Raw genomic sequence first — 19,365 nt, 5'->3', positions numbered from 1 at the left:
ACACAGCTACATTAGCAGGATATATTTTCTTCCCCTGTCAACTATCTAAACATTACACAAAAATTTAATTTCAATGAATATTGGATGATTGAGTGCACATCACTTGTCACGTACGTGCAGAAGTGTTGGGGCCAATAAAGTCCAGCACCTGACAGGTTTATTGTTGCTGAACTTTGGAGTCTAATAAACAAGGAACATTTATATAGTTGAGCCTGCTTATCAAGTAGCATTAACCTTTACCGAGCGGATGAGGCAGGTAACATTTGATCCACGCATCTCTTCTCAGGTCTCAGGTCGTGGCTCAGTTCTTGACTCTGAGGAATAATCCAATCTTTTTTTGTGTATATTATAATATGAAGCCGTTTATCTCATCTGACTTGTTGCTCCATTGGCAGAAACAATGAATGATTATCAGTAACTGTATTAATCAGCGTCTGTCATGATTATGAGCCATTAGTCCTTTTCAGTTTGATAAAAGCTGATCGTGAGCCGATTAAGAGTCCAAGAGGACAAACAGTGAAGTAAACAGGTGAAGCAGAAAAGAGACAGAGGAGCTGCTCTGAAGTCTGCAGCAGGTAAACTCAAACAGGTGAGTCTGTTTCTGACAGGAAGTACAAGCTGAAGTTACCTTTCACGGTTTAAGAGAGGTACTACTTAAAAATGAAGGTCAGATTATGTTTGTTTGTGACGGTGATGTGTACAATTATCGTTCTAGTTCAGAGCGTTTGAATGTTTGGAGTGATTTAATATTCAGTCAGCTGTTGGTATTAAAAGTGAGGCAGATTTTTATGATTGTAATCGTTCTGTTCACACTGAACACGAACGGATCACAACAGGAAGTGATGAAAATGAAAAATCAAACCTCAAGAAATTATCTTTGAAAGTTTATGGATCATGGACTGATTTATTGATTGGCGTATTGATTGATTCTGTGTTGCAGCCGTCAGTATGATTCGCAAACTGTCGTCTCTGGAGATACTCCTCACCATCGTGTCGGCTCTTCTTCTTATCTGCTGTATTTCACTGAGTGTAGTATCATGGCTCGGCTTTCAGCCTGAAGGTAAACACACAGTTTTAATAAACTGATCAGGTGTCAGCAGGTGTAATTGATCGGTATGTTCTTATTGTTTGTGTGCCTAGATCCTGTCGAGCCCACAGTGCTGAGTGGTCGGATGGAGATCATAGCTCGTTTCTCTCATGAGCTGAAAAACTCCAGCAGTCTGAAGTTCAAATCTTTGGCCTTCGACATCGAAAACCAGGTGAGATCACAGGCTTTTAATTTGAAAATAACAGGTAGTTGTAACCTTAAGCAAGTGGTTACAGCTTTTATTATGAAAGGCAGCAAAGAAAGGGGCTCAGAAGTATCGATCAATGTATCAGTGTGTTTGTCGTTTGATTTAACAGAACGTTTGGACAATAGAGAGCCAAATTCACATCTCTCCGGTCTGCCCCATGGGACCTTGTTTCATAAAAACTTTGTTCGGTAGTGAATAAAGAAAGACAAATCATTTTTTGATCTTGTTTGAATTGTGCCATGAATCACACATATGATGTTTGTCAATTTAAAAGATAATTGTCCAAGTCAATAAAGTCAAAGTTTGTCATAAAAGTAATGAATTATCAGATTGTGAAAATACGTAATTATAAAGACTACACACCCAACAGTCGCATTAGTGACGTCATCTCGTTGAACCAGAACCCGTAACTTAAACACAGAACTGACCAAGTCTCCTTTCACATAGGATTTTCCTCTTTTCTAGTACCTTTTCTGAGCCGAGTCTGCGGCCATGTTGGTGTTGGTGACGAGACGATGTAGTTCACTGAGCGGTTTCACTCACAACTAGATTTTACTTTAATTACGACAAATTACAACTTCTTGAAAAATGGAAATTCAAGCAGGATCAACATTTTATTTGTCTCTCTCCGTTCACTACTGTACAGTTTTTTGTCCATGGGGTCCATCCGGGCGGGGGGGTGACTCCGGCTCTCTATATAAACTACACAGTGTGTCTGCAGGTTTCTCTGTAAAGTCACCTGATCACAGTCTGCCCTCTGATTGGTCGACAGATATCTGAGGCATACAGTCTCACCGAGCTGAGGCTTCTCTACATGACCAGCCAGGTGTTATACTTCAGGTCAGATATCTGATCAATCACACCATTACTAATCAATATACTAATCAGCAGCTGTTGGCAGCAGTATTATTTAGTGGTTGATTGATTCATTGATTAATCAGGAATTGATTCTGCCAAATGTTACTGATTATCAAATCTTTATCGATGTGTGTGTTCTCAGTCAGGCTCAGGGAATCCGTGTGGCGGTGAACTTTGACCTCTGGTTCAATCGGCCGGTCGATGCAGAGGAGGCGGAGAGGCAGCTGGTGAGGGGGATCACTGAGGCCGGGGACACGGAATTGGTGATCGCCACGTTCACTATCCAGATCACAGGTGACACTCTGAGATCACGGTTGTCTCTAGAAATTCAAACTCTGATTCAATTCATTTTAAAGGAACAGTTCACCCAAAAATTAATATTCAGTCATTACCTCCTCACCCTCATGCTGACGGAAAGTCGGGTGAAGTTTCTTGGTTTTGAACAATTGTTATTGCTCACGCTAGCTAACGCCATTAGCTAGCTAGCTAACATTAGGGCAGTATAGTATGTTGGGTGCATCCCCAAGACTGTTGATGCTGACGAAACACAGATACCATGTGATACCAACGGTGTTATACTACTCGCTGACAAACCTTGTTCTTACAGAGATAAACAAAACAAACATTTTGGACCTAACAAACATTTTGAAATTATTAATTTACAATCATAATTATGTTTTTAAGGAAAAGAGATACTTTTGCTGCATCTTTATTATATTTAAACAATGATTTGTCTACATAAAAATGTTATCAAAATGGCCTTTAATGTCACATAATGTCCAGTTCTCTTACTTATAAACAAGCCCGTTTATGTTTGCATGAAACAACCAAAGCTGAAAACAGCAGAAACTAAATATCAGAATAATTTTCTTCTTCTCCTGCAGAGAAAAAAGACCAGACAACAGCTGCACCGACGACCGCCACAACTACAGCCCGTGAGAAAACTCTCTCTATATATATGTTTTTATATATTATTATATTTATATCCACAATACAAACTTCGTCTGTCTCTATCAAAGGTCTGCTACTTAAAGAGCTTCTCCTGCCAACCAACATCAGAATTATCAGTGGTAGATGTAACTATCGTTGCTGTTTTCTTCTCATATGTAGTTACAGTCAATTATTAATCTTTATATTGTTTTTGTGTGATGTTCAGCTTTATGGACGCTGTTGAGGATCTAAATATAAAATAAAGGTGATCTAAAGCGAGATACACCAAAACACATCAGGTTAAGAGGCTCCAGTTTATTAGTTGTTGAGAAGTCTGCCATGTTTGTCTCATGTCTCACTTTGTGTCCACAGTAACGTGTAAGCCTTATCAGACGAAATGTGCAGATGGATCGAAGTGTGTTTTGAGCTACAACTTGTGTGACGGAGTAGATGACTGTCCTGATGCCTCTGATGAAGACGCTGCTACCTGTGGTCAGTCGTGTTTATATTAAAGGGGCAATACGTAAGATTTGGCCAGAATTTTTGTCCAAAAATAAACATGATCAACCGAATGTAAAGACACAACAGTGATGACATTATGTCAAAGATGTCTATGTATTGTGTTGCAGAGATGGTGACTGAAGTTAGCATGCTAACCAGTTACCTCTGGATTGTCCTGTCTCATAATACCACTTTGTGCGAGTCATTTTTCAGGGTTAGCTTATGGAAAAAAGGCCTTGTGGTCCCACTACATCATGTGACAGTTTACACAGTTTGGCCACTACAAAAGTTGTCTTTAGAGCCTGGCGCTCTTCCTGGGGGGCTTGGCAGGTAGTCAAGCTACAGCAAAGTGTATAGTGAGCAGCAGTTAGCGGTTATGCTGCCCCCTGTAGTTTTGGAGCTACCTTCACCAGGTGGCCACATCCGAACACTTACAGGAGCTGCAGGTTACAGTTTAACTGACATAAAGTGAATCAGCAGCTTTTAATAATGTATTTGTTCTTAATTGTTGTTGAACTTCCTGTGACATCATCATGATCTCCATAGCAATATGCGACGGACAGTTCGTGCTGACAGGTCCCAGCGGTTCCTTCAACTCATCAGGCACCTCAGAGAGCAGCAACAAGGACTGTCGCTGGATCATCAGGTACACACACACACACACACAAACACACACACACACACACACACACACACACACACACACACACACACACACACACACACACACACACACACAGTACCCAAAAGTCATACTTGAATAAAAGTCAAGATATTGTGTTAAAATATTAATTTGTTGAATGTGAAAGTCACCCATATGAACAGTACTTTAGTGAAAGTCTTAAAAGTGTTTGATATAAAATGTAATTAAGTACCAAAAGTAATCCTCTGGCAATAAATGGAGTAAAGTACAAGTGAAAGTAAATAATACATATATTCCCATGTATGCATATATTGAATACTATGAGTCGACAGATTATCACACTGGCCAATTATTGGATCGGATATTAAGCAGTTTCTGATTATTGATTTTTTTAATCACATTGCCAATCAAAATTATTAAATAAAAATGCATTACTTTGGCATGTAATCTCCAAAGTAACTAGTAACTAAAGTTAAAATAAATACAATGGAGTTAAAGGTACAATATTTGCCTCTACAATGGCGTGGAGTTGAAGTAGCAGAAAATGGAAATACTCAAGTTAAGCACAATGACGTCAAAATTGTATTAAGTACAGCACTTGAGTAAATGTATTTAGTTACATTACATCAATACATACAAATACACACACACTGCTGCACTTCCTCTCACGTCCACCACATGCTGCTCTGATCAAACTGTGGCTGTACTGACGTGAATGTGAGAAACTTCCAACCTCGACAGCACAGAGACTTTCACAATAAAGGTTTTAAGGCTAAAACAGGAAGTTTAAACAGAATAGTTTGCACATTAACTCTGTTGTTGTTGTTGTTGTTTTTAGGGTCGAACGAGGACTTTCTGTTCAGATCGACATCCAGTTTATAGCAGGAAACCAAGACATTCTGAGATTTTATGAAGGGGTCGGAGATGACAAAACCCTGACAGGTAAACTTCAGACACACACACACACGCACAGTCAATGTTGTAACAGATCTCAGGTGTAGCAGACTCATTAACCCATTTAAATATGATCTGCAGCTCAGATCACCCCCACCGCACCTTCCTGGATTGTGTGGATGCTGACCGACCAATCAACTGTAGAATTTTTATACAATGACTTCAGCACTCAATCAGGGTTCAGCGCCACCTACAGGGCCGCTAACACCTCCAACCTCTCAGGTACCTTTACTACACCTCAAACAGGATGTATAAAACTGTAGTCAGTGTGTTACTGTACCTGACCTATGTGTGTGTGTGTGTGTGTGTGTGTGTGTATGTTCAGACGAGCAGAAGCTGACATGTAACTTTGAGCAGGGTATGTGTTTCTGGAGGCAGCCACAGGACGACAGTGGAGAGTGGGAGCGAGTCAGGGGCTCCACGTTTCCTCCATTGACCGGCCCGAGTGTCGATCACACGCTGGGCAACAGCTCAGGTGGGTTTTACATTATAATGATATCAAAAGTGTAAGTACAGTCAAAACTGCATAAAACAAAAAGAACAACAAGAACATTAAACCAAGACAGAACATAATTATAAACAGGAAGTAGTGAAGATAAAATAAATATAAAAGTAAAAAAATAATTCTGTAATGATATGATCATTATTCACGTTGTTCTTGTTGTTTTTGTTGTAATAATATCAGTAGTATTGGTATTATAATCAGAAGCATTGATTAGTTTTTGTGTGTCTCTGTCAGGTTTCTACATCACCACACCTATGAGTCCTGGCAACTTCCCGAAGAGTTTCAGGATCCAGAGCCTCCCTCTTACTCCGACCACAGAGCCCAAGTGTCTGAGCTTCTGGTAAGCAACTGGAAAATAAAAAAATAAACAAATAGGCATGTAAATGACTGGAAAATAAACAGATTAGCATGTAAGTAACTTGAAACATAAACAAATAAGCATGTAAACAACTAGAAAACAAACAAGTACGCATGTATACAACCGAAAAGTAAACAAATAGCCATGTACACAACCACAAAATAAACAAGTAAGCAAAATAACAAGATGAGAATAAACAAATAAACCTGTGAATGAATAAATATGTAAACAGGAAGTAACCTGGCTGTTTGTAGGTATCACATGTTTGGAGAGGACGTCCACCGTCTCAATGTCCTGCTGGCCGAACCGTCTCAATCAACTGGCGGTATCGTGGTGTTCCAGAAAGATGGTAACTATGGCGACAACTGGAACTACGGCCAGGTGACCCTCTACCTGACGACAGAGGTCATGGTCAGTGACATCACACAGCAAGTCCACAAACTGATAAGCAATATGTGTAATGAGTCAGCTGTTCAGTGTGACCTCTGACCTCTGCAGGTGGTGTTTGAAGCTCTGAAGAAAGGCGGGCATTATAGGGATGACATCGCTCTGGATGACATCGCAGTGACTTCTGGTCCATGTGGCCCCGCCCCCCCTGAACCAACCAATGTACCGCCTCCAACAATCATACCAGGTAACACACAGACCACGCCCTCTATATCAGGTAACACACAGACCACGCCCTCTATACCAGGTAGCACACAGTCTGACTCTGCTCTCTCTGCTCTGATTGGTCCAGTTGACTGTGGAGGACCCTTTGACCTCTGGGAGACAAACTCCACCTTCAGCTCCCCAAATTACCCACATTCCTATGGAGAAAAGTCTAAGTGTGAGTACACCTGTCCTATACTTGTACTTATCTTTTACTCATACCTGTACATGTTCACCTGATGTTTCACCCTCACCAGTAGCCTGTGTGGTGTTTCTGTAAATACCCATAATCCTTTGCTGCTTCAGGTCTGTGGACTCTCCATGCCAACGAGGGTCAGAACATCCAGCTCCACTTCATGGACTTTGACATTGAAACGGTCTATGATGTCGTAGAGGTGCGGGATGGGGCGGAGCCAAACTCCCCCTTACTGGGTGAGGATGGGATTCACCCAGAATCCATTTCAGCTTCGTTCTCACTACATGTGTGAACGTCTGACTTCATTCCAGTTTATTCTGCTTCAGGTTTTAACTTGCTTTGTTTTCTCAGCTATCCTCACGGGTAGTGATGGCACCGCCCGCGATGTGTTCTCAAAAACCAATCAGATGGCGGTCTGGTTCTTTACGGATGACACACAATACGGCCGAGGATTCAGAGCCAACTTCACCACCGGGGTCAACCTGGGTGTACCAGGTGAGGTCAAAGGGTTGACGTTGTTGAGACAGTAAACACAAGTATTATTGATAGATTAGTATTGTTAATTATTGATTATTAATTGCACTGACGTGTCATGTCGTTTGTGAATAGCTCCATGTGCTGTCGGTCAGTTCCGGTGCCAGACAGGAAGTTGTATCTACGGTGACGGGTATTGTAACGGCGTGGTCGACTGTCCTGACGCCTCTGATGAAGCTGACTGTGGTGAGTCCGTCAGCTGGAGCTTCTCTGATGATCAATCCTGATGTCACAGATATTAATCTCAGTGTTTTCATCTGATTAGAAACTGCAGTGCACTCATCACATCATTTCACTCCTTTACATTAGCAGTGATGTGACGTATAACCTAACCTTTCCTATCGTGCACCTTTGTGTACTGCTGATGCAGTTTCTTTATCTTCAGATGGCATCGCTGTCCTTACTTCTATCCTTTCCCTTTCATCCTCTCGGAAAACAATTTAAAAAGTCTCATAACATAATATATTTCTATGTTAAACTAACGTTACCATGCGTCAAACTGGTGGTGTGGTCAGCGGACTTGATGGACTCTCAGGTGTCCGCATAGACACTGTGTGATACTCTGATTGACGTGCTAATTGACGTTGTGGGTGTGTCTGTGTGTGTTTCAGTCATGTTGCAGGGGAATAATTCCAGTCGTCTCCAGATCCAAATTGATTCCTCTCCACACACCGTATGTGCTGACACCTGGAACTCACAGCTGTCTCTCTCCACCTGCCAGTACCTGGGATACAGGTAAAGTTCACACTACAAGATTTTAGCCCCGATGGTTTTAGGAGATTGTCGACAGAAGTCCCCCGATCAGTGGCAGATCAGACAAACAACCTGAAATGTTTGGATCACGTGAACTAAATAAAGGTTCTTGTAGGAGACAGAAATATAAAGACATCTCAGTTACAGATGCAGAGTCAGACCTGGTCTTTGTTCCTGACTCTCTACAGGTTCGGGGAGGCCACACTGCTGCCAGCTCAGCCACAGGATTCACCGTTTGCAACCATCACAGTCACCAGCAACGGAACAGTGGAAACCAGTGTCAGGTACCAATGACCAGACCCAAAACCAGATCTAAAAACGCATACCGTAAACAATTAAACCAGAACTACATGCAAAAACTGAAGTCGAACTAGAACCAGTCAGAAGAACTGAGTTTAGTGACAGTCTGAGGACTAATAATGGTTGTTTTGTTTTTTACAGCGAAACCTGCAACAGTGAGGAAGTAGTTTCTCTGAGCTGTGACAACCAACGTGAGAACTGACTCTTGTTCATGTAATTTAAAGATTGCTTATGTGTTACATGCAGTGACTGATGAAGCCTCTGTGTGTTTTAGCTTGTGGTGTTCGACAGGTCGCTAATGTCAGAAGGGAGATTGACCAATCAGCAGAGAGCATACCAGGTCAAGGTAAAAGTTTAAATACGGTTTTCTGTTAATAGGAAATCGATCCGTTTTATTTTTTTTCAGACTGACTGTTGTTAGTGTTTGTTGTTACCTGTCAGGTGAGGGCAGAGTGGTGGGCGGGGTCGATGCTGTGAAGGGGGCGTGGCCGTGGACTGTGTCTCTACAGTTAAGGAGGAGACATATGTGTGGAGGCTCACTGATTGGCAGAGATTGGGTCCTGACCGCTGCACACTGCGTCTACGGGTGAGACCGTGATGACAGATCATTTATTTTTTAGCATTGAAAAGCAAGAACTCTCTTTGTTTTAACTATGTTTTTACACAATTCAGTTGTTACGCGTTTAGAAAACTGCATATAAATCAAATGATTATTATCAGTAGTATTGTGAAATATAATTTTTCAAATCTCAAATATGAAACTTAACATTTTCTTCCATTTTTATATGATCAATGGATGTAACATCTTTACCGGTGAAGTAAAAAAGTGTTTCTGTTATCAAGCTATCGTTATGTTTTAAATGTTGACCTGTGTGAAACATAAGAGGCAGACATGTTTTTGTTCCACAGGAAGAACGTCCTCAGTTGGTGGTCAGTTGTTTCCGGTCTTCACTCTCAAACTGATCAAAACTCTGTGGACGTTCAGACCCGACGAGTCGATCGCATCATCATCAACAAACAGTACAACAGACTAACTAAACAGGCTGACATCGCCTTGATGCATCTGGAGCAGCCAGTCAACTTCACCCGTCAGTAACAACAACGTTTTTTTTTTGTTTTTTTTTTACAGGTTGAGCCTCTGACTCAAACTATTGGGTGGTTCATACAGAAAAACAACATAGCAGCACGTAAAAGCATTAACACATCATCATTATGGAAGTAATTCACAATTATAAATGTGAGAGTATAGTTTTTAATAATTAACTCAAACTATATTAGTCCATTCAATGGAGCTTTTTGACAGTTCCTGTAACTGGGTGAATAGTTGTTATCTGACATTAAAGGAGACATATTCATGGCAGACTGATGGAAGAAGAGTTTATGAACACAAAAATTGATCTCTGAAGTGTTTTAAACAAGTTTTTAACTGTCCAGAGCAATTATGAATGTAGTTGTGGCACAAAAATAGTACTACCGTCTATTTTTGGTTGTAAAATGTGAGTCTTCATGTTCATAATGAAATCAGAAATCTTTGACATTTTGACATTGTATCAGGTCCTTTAAATATTTTTTTTTTAAAAGAAAATTGTCAACAGAGTAGAAATGTTTTTGTTGTAATAAATAATCTTCTAAACTTAGATTGACGCTTTCATGAAACATCCGGTCGTTATAAACAGAAGTACTGTGTTTTACAGAGACCGTCCAGCCGGTGTGTTTACCTCCTGAGGGTCAGGACTTCACAGCAGGAAGAAAATGTTTCATTGCTGGATGGGGACGGCTCGCTGAGCAGGGTTAGAAACATCAGGCCTCCACCTGTCTCTATTTCTCTCACCTGTCTCTCTCTCTCTATACTTATCTGCCTCTCTACCTGTCTCTCTGAACACTTACTTCTCTCTCTCACCTGTCTCTCTCTCTCATCTGTTTATCTCTCTCTCACCTGTCTGTCTTTCTCTCTCCTGTCTCTCTCTCACACACACCTGTCTGTGTTGCTTACTACCTGTCTCTCTCTCTCTCTCTCTCACCTGTCTGTCTCTTTCAGGTTCTTTACCTGACATTCTCCAGGAGGCCGAGGTTCCTCTGGTGGCTCAGGATCAGTGTCAGCATTGGTTACCTGAGTACAAGATCACCTCCAGCATGCTGTGTGCCGGATACACAGAGGGAGGGATCGACTCCTGCCAGGTAACGACTCATCTGGACTCTACAGTCCACCAACCATCCCACTCTGATCCAAACCAGCCTTTTAGATGAACCAAGACAGCCTGAACATATTTAGTCCTGACAGTCAGAGCGCAGGTGATAGTGAACACCTGAGTGACATCAACACACCTGATGACAGGTGTTTATTCACCATCAGCTGATTTCTGTGTAGAAAAGCCAACATCACAAACAGGAAATGTGATGATTTAGCTTCAACACTATTAAAATGATATTCTTAACATTGAAATTGTTTCCAGGGCGACTCTGGAGGTCCACTGATGTGCCTGGACGATGGACACTGGACTGTCATTGGTCAGTTACACACACACACACACACACACACACACACACACACACACACACACACACTATGATGCAGATGAGGTCAGAGGGAACAACTTATTCTCATTGTTTTCTGACAGGTGTGACATCATTTGGGTTTGGCTGTGGGCGTCCTGAGAGACCTGGAGTCTACGCCCGAGTCTCAGCCTTTACGTCCTGGATCGCTGAGGCCAGACGCTCCAACTCTTCCTCCTCCACCTCCCTCCTCTGAGACTGTTAATATATTTGATAGATTAATATTATTTTAACTGATGAAGAAGAAGTTTAAAAGCTTCCTCACTCTGATATTGAGGTCTGAGACTCTCAGTAAGCAATAACCAAATGTTATTTGATTGTTTTTCAATCATGAATTTTGAATAAAAAACTTAAAAATAGTAATAAAAAAAAAAAAAGTGTATTCATTTCTGGTACTCATGTGTTCAACAACAGACTTTATGTTTTGCTCCATAGGTCTTGAATTATACGTCTCTTTCCTGCATTCTGTGGATCCAAACCAATCTATCCATATGAGCCACACCGATTTGAGCCTGGAAAGCATTTCTGCCATTTTGAATTTTGTCCAAATTTGTTTGCTATTCCTCCTTCAAATTTTGAGCAATCGGCATCAAAATCAGCACATAACATATGTGGACCAATTAAATAAATTAAAATAAAAGTGCTTTTTCCGATTTTGTGATATTCCATATGGCTTTGAAATTAAACACTTTTAAAATTGTGTCTGAATTACACATAGACGCTCATAAATCAAAATTGGCTCCATGTACCAGTGTGTAGGTTTTGGTCTGTGGACATTGCTCTATATATCTATTTTTTATTTTAAATCCCGTCAAACCTTCAGGTTTTATTCACAGCTGAAAGCTGCCTTTATCTCGCTGCACAAACAAACAATACTTACGTTACAAAAACTGTGATATCTTCTAAACACAATAGTGCTATTCCAACCAAATTTGTTGGAGGTGTGATGTCTCAGCGACCATAACAAATGTGGTGACATTTGGCCAGTAGGTGAAGCTGTAGCAGCATCATATGTTTAAATAGCCATTATTCTCCTGTTTGTCCTGCGTCATTTTAATGCCTCTTATTGTGAGAAAGTGCTTAATAAAGCATATCCTCAGTGGCTAAACGTGTATGTCAAAACACACACACACACACACACACACACACACACACACACACACACACACACACACACACACACAAGTTTATGTCTGCTATTTAAGCTTCCCCAGCTCTCCTCTTCTCTAAAACTGTACATTGTGCTTTTATTGTTTTACCTCCATCCATACTAATAAGCACAATAGTTAATTCAACTTTAAAAAAGGTTTTATTCCATTAGAAATCAAAAGTATTGATTATATAATATGTTGTATGGTTTATATCATATATTTGCATTATTTTATGTTTGATTTTTTTAAAGTAAGAAGGTTGATGTCGAGTTATTATGAACAAACTGCTGTCGGATCAGATTTGCTCCAGCAGGGGGCGGAAATGAAGTGTAACAGACTTAAAAGTACCAGAAGAAGAAACGGGTCAAATACCCGGAAGTGATATGACAGAGCGGATCCTCGCAGGCTAACCGGTGTTAGCAGGTACGAATATAAATCATCTCGTTTTTAATGTTTTATTAGTTTAATGTTCAATAAACTGTCCGACTGATGACCTCACACTGACATGTGACGTATCAGACGGTTGACAACATGATTACAGTCCGGAGCTGACTGTTAGCCTAGCTGTTAGCAGTTAGCTGTGTGTTCGCAGTTAGCTGTTTACAGTATTAGCTCCGTCACAGAAGCTTTTAATGTTTCTGTGAAGGAACAAATCAAACTGTTTGTTACTTTTTGCAGTTTTTCTGACGGTCTCTGTCAAACTGTCAGTTCAGAACTTCCATTTAAAAACTGCTGATTTAACGCCGCAGCTGGAACATTCTAGAGCTGATACAGAGGAGGATATTAACATATTAATATATATATATAAGCATATTAACACTGCAAACAAGCACCTGTGATTTTGTGAACAACATGCACTTGAGTAAAAGTAAAATTAAAGTTAGTAAAATTAAAGTTTATTTTAATGAATAAATTGGAGGAGCTGAGGCTGTGGCAAAGTGCATTATTATTGTTACTGTAGACTGTAAACCATAACTGTAAAACTGTCATTAATTACATTTATAGATATCCTCAAAACATTAACACATAGACTAAATAAGGATTTTTTTAAAAATAAAATAAAAGGATCAAGACTATACATCGGCAATTTCAATGTCTAGCAAAACAAAGAGTTCTTCGGTTCATTTCGTTTTTAATAATTTCATGAACTTAATATAGAGTTGACTTTCATTATAATAATACCTGAAGATGGGTCTGGTTTTTGTAATTTGAGCTATCAAAACATTAACTATAAGGTCCAATTTTGGCTCTTTTAATAATTTCTTTAATAAGAAAACATAAATTATACTCTCTAATATGATCTACAGTTCTAATTTAAAACCTGTTGCCTCTGATGAATGAAGTAACCTTCAGTGTTTATAAACTATTACTGATGATGTTTAACCAACAAGGTAAGGTGGTGACAACAGGGACTGCATCAGAGCCAAAGAACTTTAACCTTATCTTTATTTTGTGTCGCAGAGCTTCAATATGAGCAGCCGAGGAGCTGGAAAACCCAGAGAGCAGGAGAAGGAGGAGGAGGAGAACTTCTACGACTGTGAGGAGACTCTGGAACCTTCAGACCGAAAAGGAGCGAGGGAGGGGAAGGAAGAGACCCGACAGGATGAAGGAGGGTCGGAGGTCTTTCACACAGAAACAGACAGACTGACTGACCGAACAGACGTCTCAGATAGTGAGGAGGGCGGGCAGGAGGAGGAGCAGAGTAAAAGGCTGCAGGAGGAGGCGTCTGGCGACAGGCTGCAGGGCGAAAAGTTGCAGGAGGACGCACAGGGAGACAGGCTGCAGGGCGACAGGTTGCAGCAGGAAGCACTGAGCGACGAGCTCCAGGATGACGGGCAGCAGGAGGAGGCACAGGGCAGCTTGTTGGAGGACGATTCAGATTCAGAGCTGAAGGAGGAGAAAATCCAGGAGGTCGAGTTTGATGATGACTACCTGAGGGAAGTGGAGAAGGATCTGACAGAGGAGGAAAAGGAGGTAACACCTTCATCTGTTCACCTGTTAATCTGAATCTGTAGTGGTGAACTATAACACAAAGTGATGCCCCTTACAAACCAGGACGATGTCCTTAAAAACTAGAATGAGGTCCTTTACAAACCACAATAACGTCTTTACATACCAAAACGACATTCATAGGAACCAGAACATTTGCAGTGACATCGTGCTCTCAGGCAGTCTTAATTTAAGGTGTAGAAAAGAGGCGTTCGGGGTTCAGATGTGATGCTAGTTTTCTTCTTTTGTTTCAGAGTCGACGGCAGCAAAGTTTAACTCTGAAGGAAAAAGGCAACAGCCAGTTCAAAGCTGGAAGTGAGTGACATCATCATCGCAGTATGTCCAGTATATAAACCTGCACAAACCGGTATAAACCTGTGTCAACATATCTTCCTGCAGACTGGTCGGAGGCAGAGCTGAGCTACAAGGAGGCGTTGGATTTATGTCCAGTTTGTTTCAGCAAAGAGAGAGCTGTGCTGTTCTCCAACAGAGCTGCTGCAAGACTGCACCTGGTAACAGACGGCTAACACCATGCTAATACAGGGATTAACAACACATGAACACTGACGCTAGTAACACATTAAGAACATACGCTGACGCTACCAACATGCTAATAGTAACATTATGTGTCTCTCTCTGTCAGGATCTGAAGGATCAGGCAATATCAGACTGCACCAGAGGTGAGTAATAACATTATTTTCTCCCTGTACAGCACTGATTGATCTGTGTATTGATTGGTTGCCTTGTTTCACAGCAATAGAGCTAAATCCTGACTATGTACGGGCGTTGCTGAGGAGGGCAGAGCTTTATGAGCAGACGGACAAGCTCGACGAGGCGCTAGACGACTACAAGAAGGTTCTCGAACTAGACCCCAACCAGGCCAACGCAAGACAGGCCTGCATGGTGAGTTCACAGACTGCTGGGACGGACGAGAACCAGACAGTCCTGCTAGTGTGTCTGCAGTGTTCACGACAAGCAACTCTTTTTGTGGCTGATATGATCATCAATCATATTTCTGTGGCAGACGCAGAAAGGAAGATAATAGAAACGAACGGAACCAGAGTTCAGAACACTTAGAGACAGATTGCTTAAAATTGCATTAAAAATGGCCTCCTTCTCAGTCACTGAGTCAGATCTGAACACACAGACATGAAACGCATATTGATCTCATTTAGTGTGACTTACACTTCTCGGATGATGTCTTTCTGTGTTGTAACATCAAGGATAAATGTCCATAAACCCACTTAGAAAAAATACAATTCGGAACTTTGTTTATGTTATGAACTTGTGTTTTTTAAGTTTTCTTTAGTATCAAAGTAATCCAGTGACGGTTGTCTGTACATCCATGGATACACTGCAGAGAGGAACTTTTAAGGGAGCCAAGTTGACAAAATGTAAACAAATGTTGGCTTAAAACACCATAGGGATCAGGATGTAGCTCGCTGTCAACTCACTGTCTCCATGGCAACATTATACTTCCTGTTTACATCCCCCAAATAAAAGACAGACAAAGAACAGTTTACAAAATAACTTATCATTGATATGAACTCTCGCTCTTTCTGTCTCTCTCTCTACCTGTCTGTCTCTCAGAGGTTACCTCAGCAGATTCATGAAAGGAATGAGAAGTTGAAGGAGGAAATGATGAGTACGTACTGCACCCGAACACACCACCTTAAAGAAACAGTACACGGTTTACTAATAGTTCAGCTCATCAACTAACCAATAATCAATAAGTATAACAAATCAGTCATATTCATAGATGAGATCAGATTTGTTCCAGTATTTTCTCAATAGAAGGCACAATTATCAAAGATCATTTCAGATTTAAGTAAAATATGTTGTTATTAATGATCTGAATCAATTCTTGCTGTGACCTTTGACCCCCTCTTCTTCAGGTAAACTGAAGGACCTGGGGAACTTGGTCCTGAGACCTTTCGGACTTTCAACCAACAACTTCCAGGTGAACCAGGACACCAACACCGGCTCCTACTCCATCAACTTTGTCCAGAGCCCAAACAACAACAACAGATGACATCACAGCCAGCACAGTGATGACATCACAGCCAGTACATTGATGACGTCACAGCCTGTACAGTAACATGTCAATTTATCTGTGTGTGTTCAGAGGAAAATAAAAGCTGATTGTCTCATGCTTCTGTTGTTTGTGAAGCTTTTTGCGGGTTAACTGCTGTTTTCTGGTACCCATGGTAACCTGGATCACTGAACTCCTCTCTACACCTGCAGCAGGTAGCATCGTGTTACAGGCCGGATCAACATACTCTGCAGATCATTTTAAACTTAAAACTTACGTCACTTCTATAATGAATAAACTGAGAATCAGAAGAATATTCAAATTTTACAACAAAAAAGTTCTGATAGAAACAAAATATATATATAACAATAAATATTTTAAGTTTGTCTTCATGAACCTACAAAGCAGAGTCTTATTCAGAAGATAAAACAGTTTGTTTTAGAGTGAAGTCTGGTGTTTGCTGCCAGCAGCTGGCTCCGCTGTACAATCATCTGCATCTAAATAACTAATTGCTAATTATTGTTTATTATCTGGTTTAACAGCACAGTTATCAACTTCATTTAAATTATTACGCAGTGTCAGAGTAAAAACAAGATGAAACAGGTTTCCTGTTGTAAAATTTGATGAAAAAATTGATTTTATAAAAAAAATAAATCTTATTTATTTATAACCTCCTTTTAGTACTTTTATTATTAATTATTGTTTGACTCACATAACCTTTGAGCATAAGTTGTACAGATTTCAGGGATATAAAGCATTTAAAGATACTCCAGGAAATGACTTCAGCCAGCAGAAATACCAATGAAGGCACTGGTGAATAATTTCAATTGCAGAGTTCAAAGGTTAATATTTAAATTTAAAATTAAAATTATGCAAAAAATAATGTTAATGTAAAGATAGTTGTCACTCAGCTTTAGAATACTGAAGACATAACTGAAACCCCTCCAACCAAACATTCATTTTTCAGTAAAGTTTTTTAACTTTACTACATGGTGGTCTGCTGACACTCTGCTGTATATACTGAATTTAGTGAGAGTTTAGTTTGATTTATTTCAGCTTGTTCTTGCATTCAATTGTCAAATTTGGTCAATAAAAATCAGTCAGCCTTTAAAATAACAAACAAATTCTTCTTCACGTGTTTTAATTGAAGTCAAACATACAGTGAACAGACTGAAGGTTCAACATTTTAATATGAACAACTAACAAAAACAGTTACTGACATAAATACATGTGTTTTCGATAACAGATGACTGGTGAGTGTATCAATGCATTACTAATCGTGTGAAAGTGTTATTGGTTAATTATAGACGATTGATCACTGAGTTCTCCTGGACATCAGCATCTCTCTGATGTTGTCTTCTGCTTCTTTCACGCTGCGTTCAAGGTACACCTTCTTCTGCTGTAGAAAAAAAAAATAAAAAAATCACACAACAGTCAGACCACTGACACCCCTGAACACACACTGCAGGTAAAACATGTCTGTGTGTATTTTTTTTGTGTATTTCAGTGTGTATTTGTACCTCGAGTTCTTTGATTTTCTCGTCAGCTGTTTTCTGTTTGTCCATCAGCTGATTGTTGATATCCTCCTTTGACTGAAGAATGAACCTGAACACACACACAAACACACAAGATCACACTGAGTGATGATGACACACCTGTATGTAGTTTTACCTAATCAAAAACAGTTTACTTCCTGTTTCTGTTGAATAGTCTTTTTTTAACATCCTGGTTGTCATGGAGACTCACATGCGTCCGACTCCCTCATACAGTCGCGTGTTGTCTGGCAGCGTTGTGATCTCAGCGTGAGTTAACTTGGTGTGTTTCTGAACCCGAGTCAGCTGATCGATCTGCAGGTCAGCCAGCTTCACCTTCTGCTGCGTGTCGATCATCTTCACCTGCAGCTCCGAAAAGGCCTATAAGAGAGAGATATCACTGTGATTAAAAACATCTTAAGCATCTTTCACCTGCAGCTTCAAGAAGACCTACAGGAGAGACGTATCACTCTGATCAAAAAACACCTCAACGTCAATCTGAAAAGGACGGTTAAACTCTTCATTGTAATTCTTTCTGTGCCTGTTTGTTAGAATAATTTAATAAAAAGGTTGACAAATATAAACTTATTTCAATTTTAATTAAAAAGCCAAATTCTTCATTTAAAGAAACATAGAGCCTGCTGTTTCGTGTCACAGATTTACAGTTAATATTGAATATAAAGACTGAATAAAAAATAAGTGGTTAAAGTAATAAGTCATCTTATAGTGATGATTCTGTTGTTTTTTCATCTTTGCGGAAGAGGACAACACGTCTTCATGTATTGTCCCCATCAGAAGAGGCGTTCAGGAAGAGTCAGCTTCCTCGGATTTAGTTTATTTCGATCAGTATCATATCTGAGCTGATTTCTGACATATTCACATTTTCATCTACAAGCTGTGAACTTCCGTTTCTGGTCAGTCAGACGATATAACACCTGTGTAACAACCAACAAACATGAACCTGCAAACAGGTGTGTCTTCTTCTCTTCAGTTCAATTTGAAAATCATGTTTAATATTTCTAAAACATTCCCAATTTAATTACTTTTGGGAATTGCCGTGTGTGTTTTTGTGTGTGTGTGCAGCGTGGGTTATCACTGTTAGCTCATCATGCTAACCGTCAGCTCCGGTGTAGCTGCAGTGCTCCTACCGGAGATTATTAAACAGCTGTTAGTTTATCTTCGCAGCTCTTCCTTTAACACAGAAAGCACATGACAGACAGATAAGATCGGTTTAGACATTAAAACACTCTGTTACCTTCTTCAGCTCCAGGTCTATGGGCGCAGCCATCTTCACTAATGAACCAGATCAGCACGCTCTGCGCATGTGCGAAGACCTACTTCTTCCTCTTCCTCCTCCTCCTCCTCCTCTTCTTCTTCTTCTTCTTCTTCGAAACCATTCGATTGTACACAACCACACACTGTTCAAAGTATGTAGAGATCATTTTTTGGCGATAATAACAAAGTAAAAAAAAACTTTTTGATTGAGGGACGGTTTGCAGCCACTTCAGGACAGTTAAAGGATAATAATAATAATAATAATAATTTCCCATCCCTCATTTATTACTCACATACCGATGAAAAGTCGGGTGAAGTTTTGTAGTCCACAAAACATTTCTGGAGCTTCACAGCA

At 40.2% G+C, this 19,365-nt stretch overlaps 3 protein-coding genes across 3 annotated transcripts; 2 read left to right on the top strand and 1 right to left on the bottom strand.

Moving 5' to 3' along the window:
- Positions 1-948: 948 nt before the first annotated feature.
- Positions 949-11,227, top strand: tmprss15 (transmembrane serine protease 15; the record flags this gene model as incomplete). Its single annotated transcript, XM_084373017.1, has 27 exons — positions 949-1,060; positions 1,141-1,259; positions 2,068-2,135; positions 2,296-2,447; positions 3,038-3,088; positions 3,456-3,575; positions 4,131-4,230; positions 5,066-5,169; positions 5,263-5,403; positions 5,507-5,656; positions 5,921-6,026; positions 6,299-6,455; positions 6,543-6,678; positions 6,784-6,873; positions 7,002-7,127; positions 7,243-7,386; positions 7,501-7,611; positions 8,037-8,160; positions 8,367-8,462; positions 8,620-8,669; positions 8,753-8,824; positions 8,920-9,064; positions 9,388-9,566; positions 10,173-10,268; positions 10,517-10,656; positions 10,932-10,986; positions 11,097-11,227. The coding sequence occupies 27 exons, from the start codon at positions 949-951 to the stop codon at positions 11,225-11,227; spliced, it is 3,075 nt and encodes a 1,024-aa protein (XP_084229143.1).
- Positions 11,228-12,501: 1,274 nt separating this feature from the next.
- Positions 12,502-16,323, top strand: ttc1 (tetratricopeptide repeat domain 1). Its single transcript, XM_084373352.1, has 8 exons — positions 12,502-12,605; positions 13,644-14,156; positions 14,426-14,486; positions 14,571-14,683; positions 14,815-14,851; positions 14,926-15,074; positions 15,762-15,816; positions 16,067-16,323. Exons 2-8 carry the CDS (start codon positions 13,653-13,655, stop codon positions 16,201-16,203), a joined length of 1,056 nt encoding a protein of 351 aa, XP_084229478.1. The 5' UTR covers positions 12,502-12,605; positions 13,644-13,652; the 3' UTR covers positions 16,204-16,323.
- Positions 16,324-17,327: 1,004 nt separating this feature from the next.
- Positions 17,328-19,098, bottom strand: pfdn1 (prefoldin subunit 1). The gene is made up of 4 exons (XM_084373574.1): positions 18,991-19,098; positions 17,950-18,116; positions 17,724-17,808; positions 17,328-17,602 (listed from the first exon to the last, which is right to left on the bottom strand). The coding sequence occupies exons 1-4, from the start codon at positions 19,021-19,023 to the stop codon at positions 17,519-17,521; spliced, it is 369 nt and encodes a 122-aa protein (XP_084229700.1). The 5' UTR covers positions 19,024-19,098; the 3' UTR covers positions 17,328-17,518.
- Between the last annotated feature and the right edge of the window lie 267 nt (positions 19,099-19,365).

Source organism: Pagrus pagrus (assembly GCF_965226575.1).
Source record: "Pagrus pagrus genome assembly, chromosome: 14".
In the NCBI taxonomy this organism is placed as follows: Eukaryota; Metazoa; Chordata; class Actinopteri; order Spariformes; family Sparidae; genus Pagrus; species Pagrus pagrus.
The sequence above is the reverse complement of the archived record's forward strand: the minus strand, read 5'-3'. Positions and strand labels throughout refer to the sequence as shown.

Bases quoted from the DNA above. Each gene is read 5' to 3' on its own strand.
- pfdn1 (XM_084373574.1), bottom strand. From the start codon at position 19,023: ATGGCTGCGCCCATAGACCTGGAGCTGAAGAAG. The intron at 18,117-18,990 runs GTAACAGAGTGT...TCTCTCTTATAG, and splicing joins TAGACCTGGAGCTGAAGAAG to GCCTTTTCGGAGCTGCAGGT. The intron at 17,603-17,723 runs GTACAAATACAC...TTTTTTCTACAG, and splicing joins AGAAAATCAAAGAACTCGAG to CAGAAGAAGGTGTACCTTGA.
- ttc1 (XM_084373352.1), top strand. From the start codon at position 13,653: ATGAGCAGCCGAGGAGCTGGAAAACCCAGAGAGCAGGAGAAGGAGGAG. The intron at 14,852-14,925 runs GTGAGTAATAAC...CTTGTTTCACAG, and splicing joins AATATCAGACTGCACCAGAG to CAATAGAGCTAAATCCTGAC. The intron at 15,075-15,761 runs GTGAGTTCACAG...TCTGTCTCTCAG, and splicing joins ACGCAAGACAGGCCTGCATG to AGGTTACCTCAGCAGATTCA.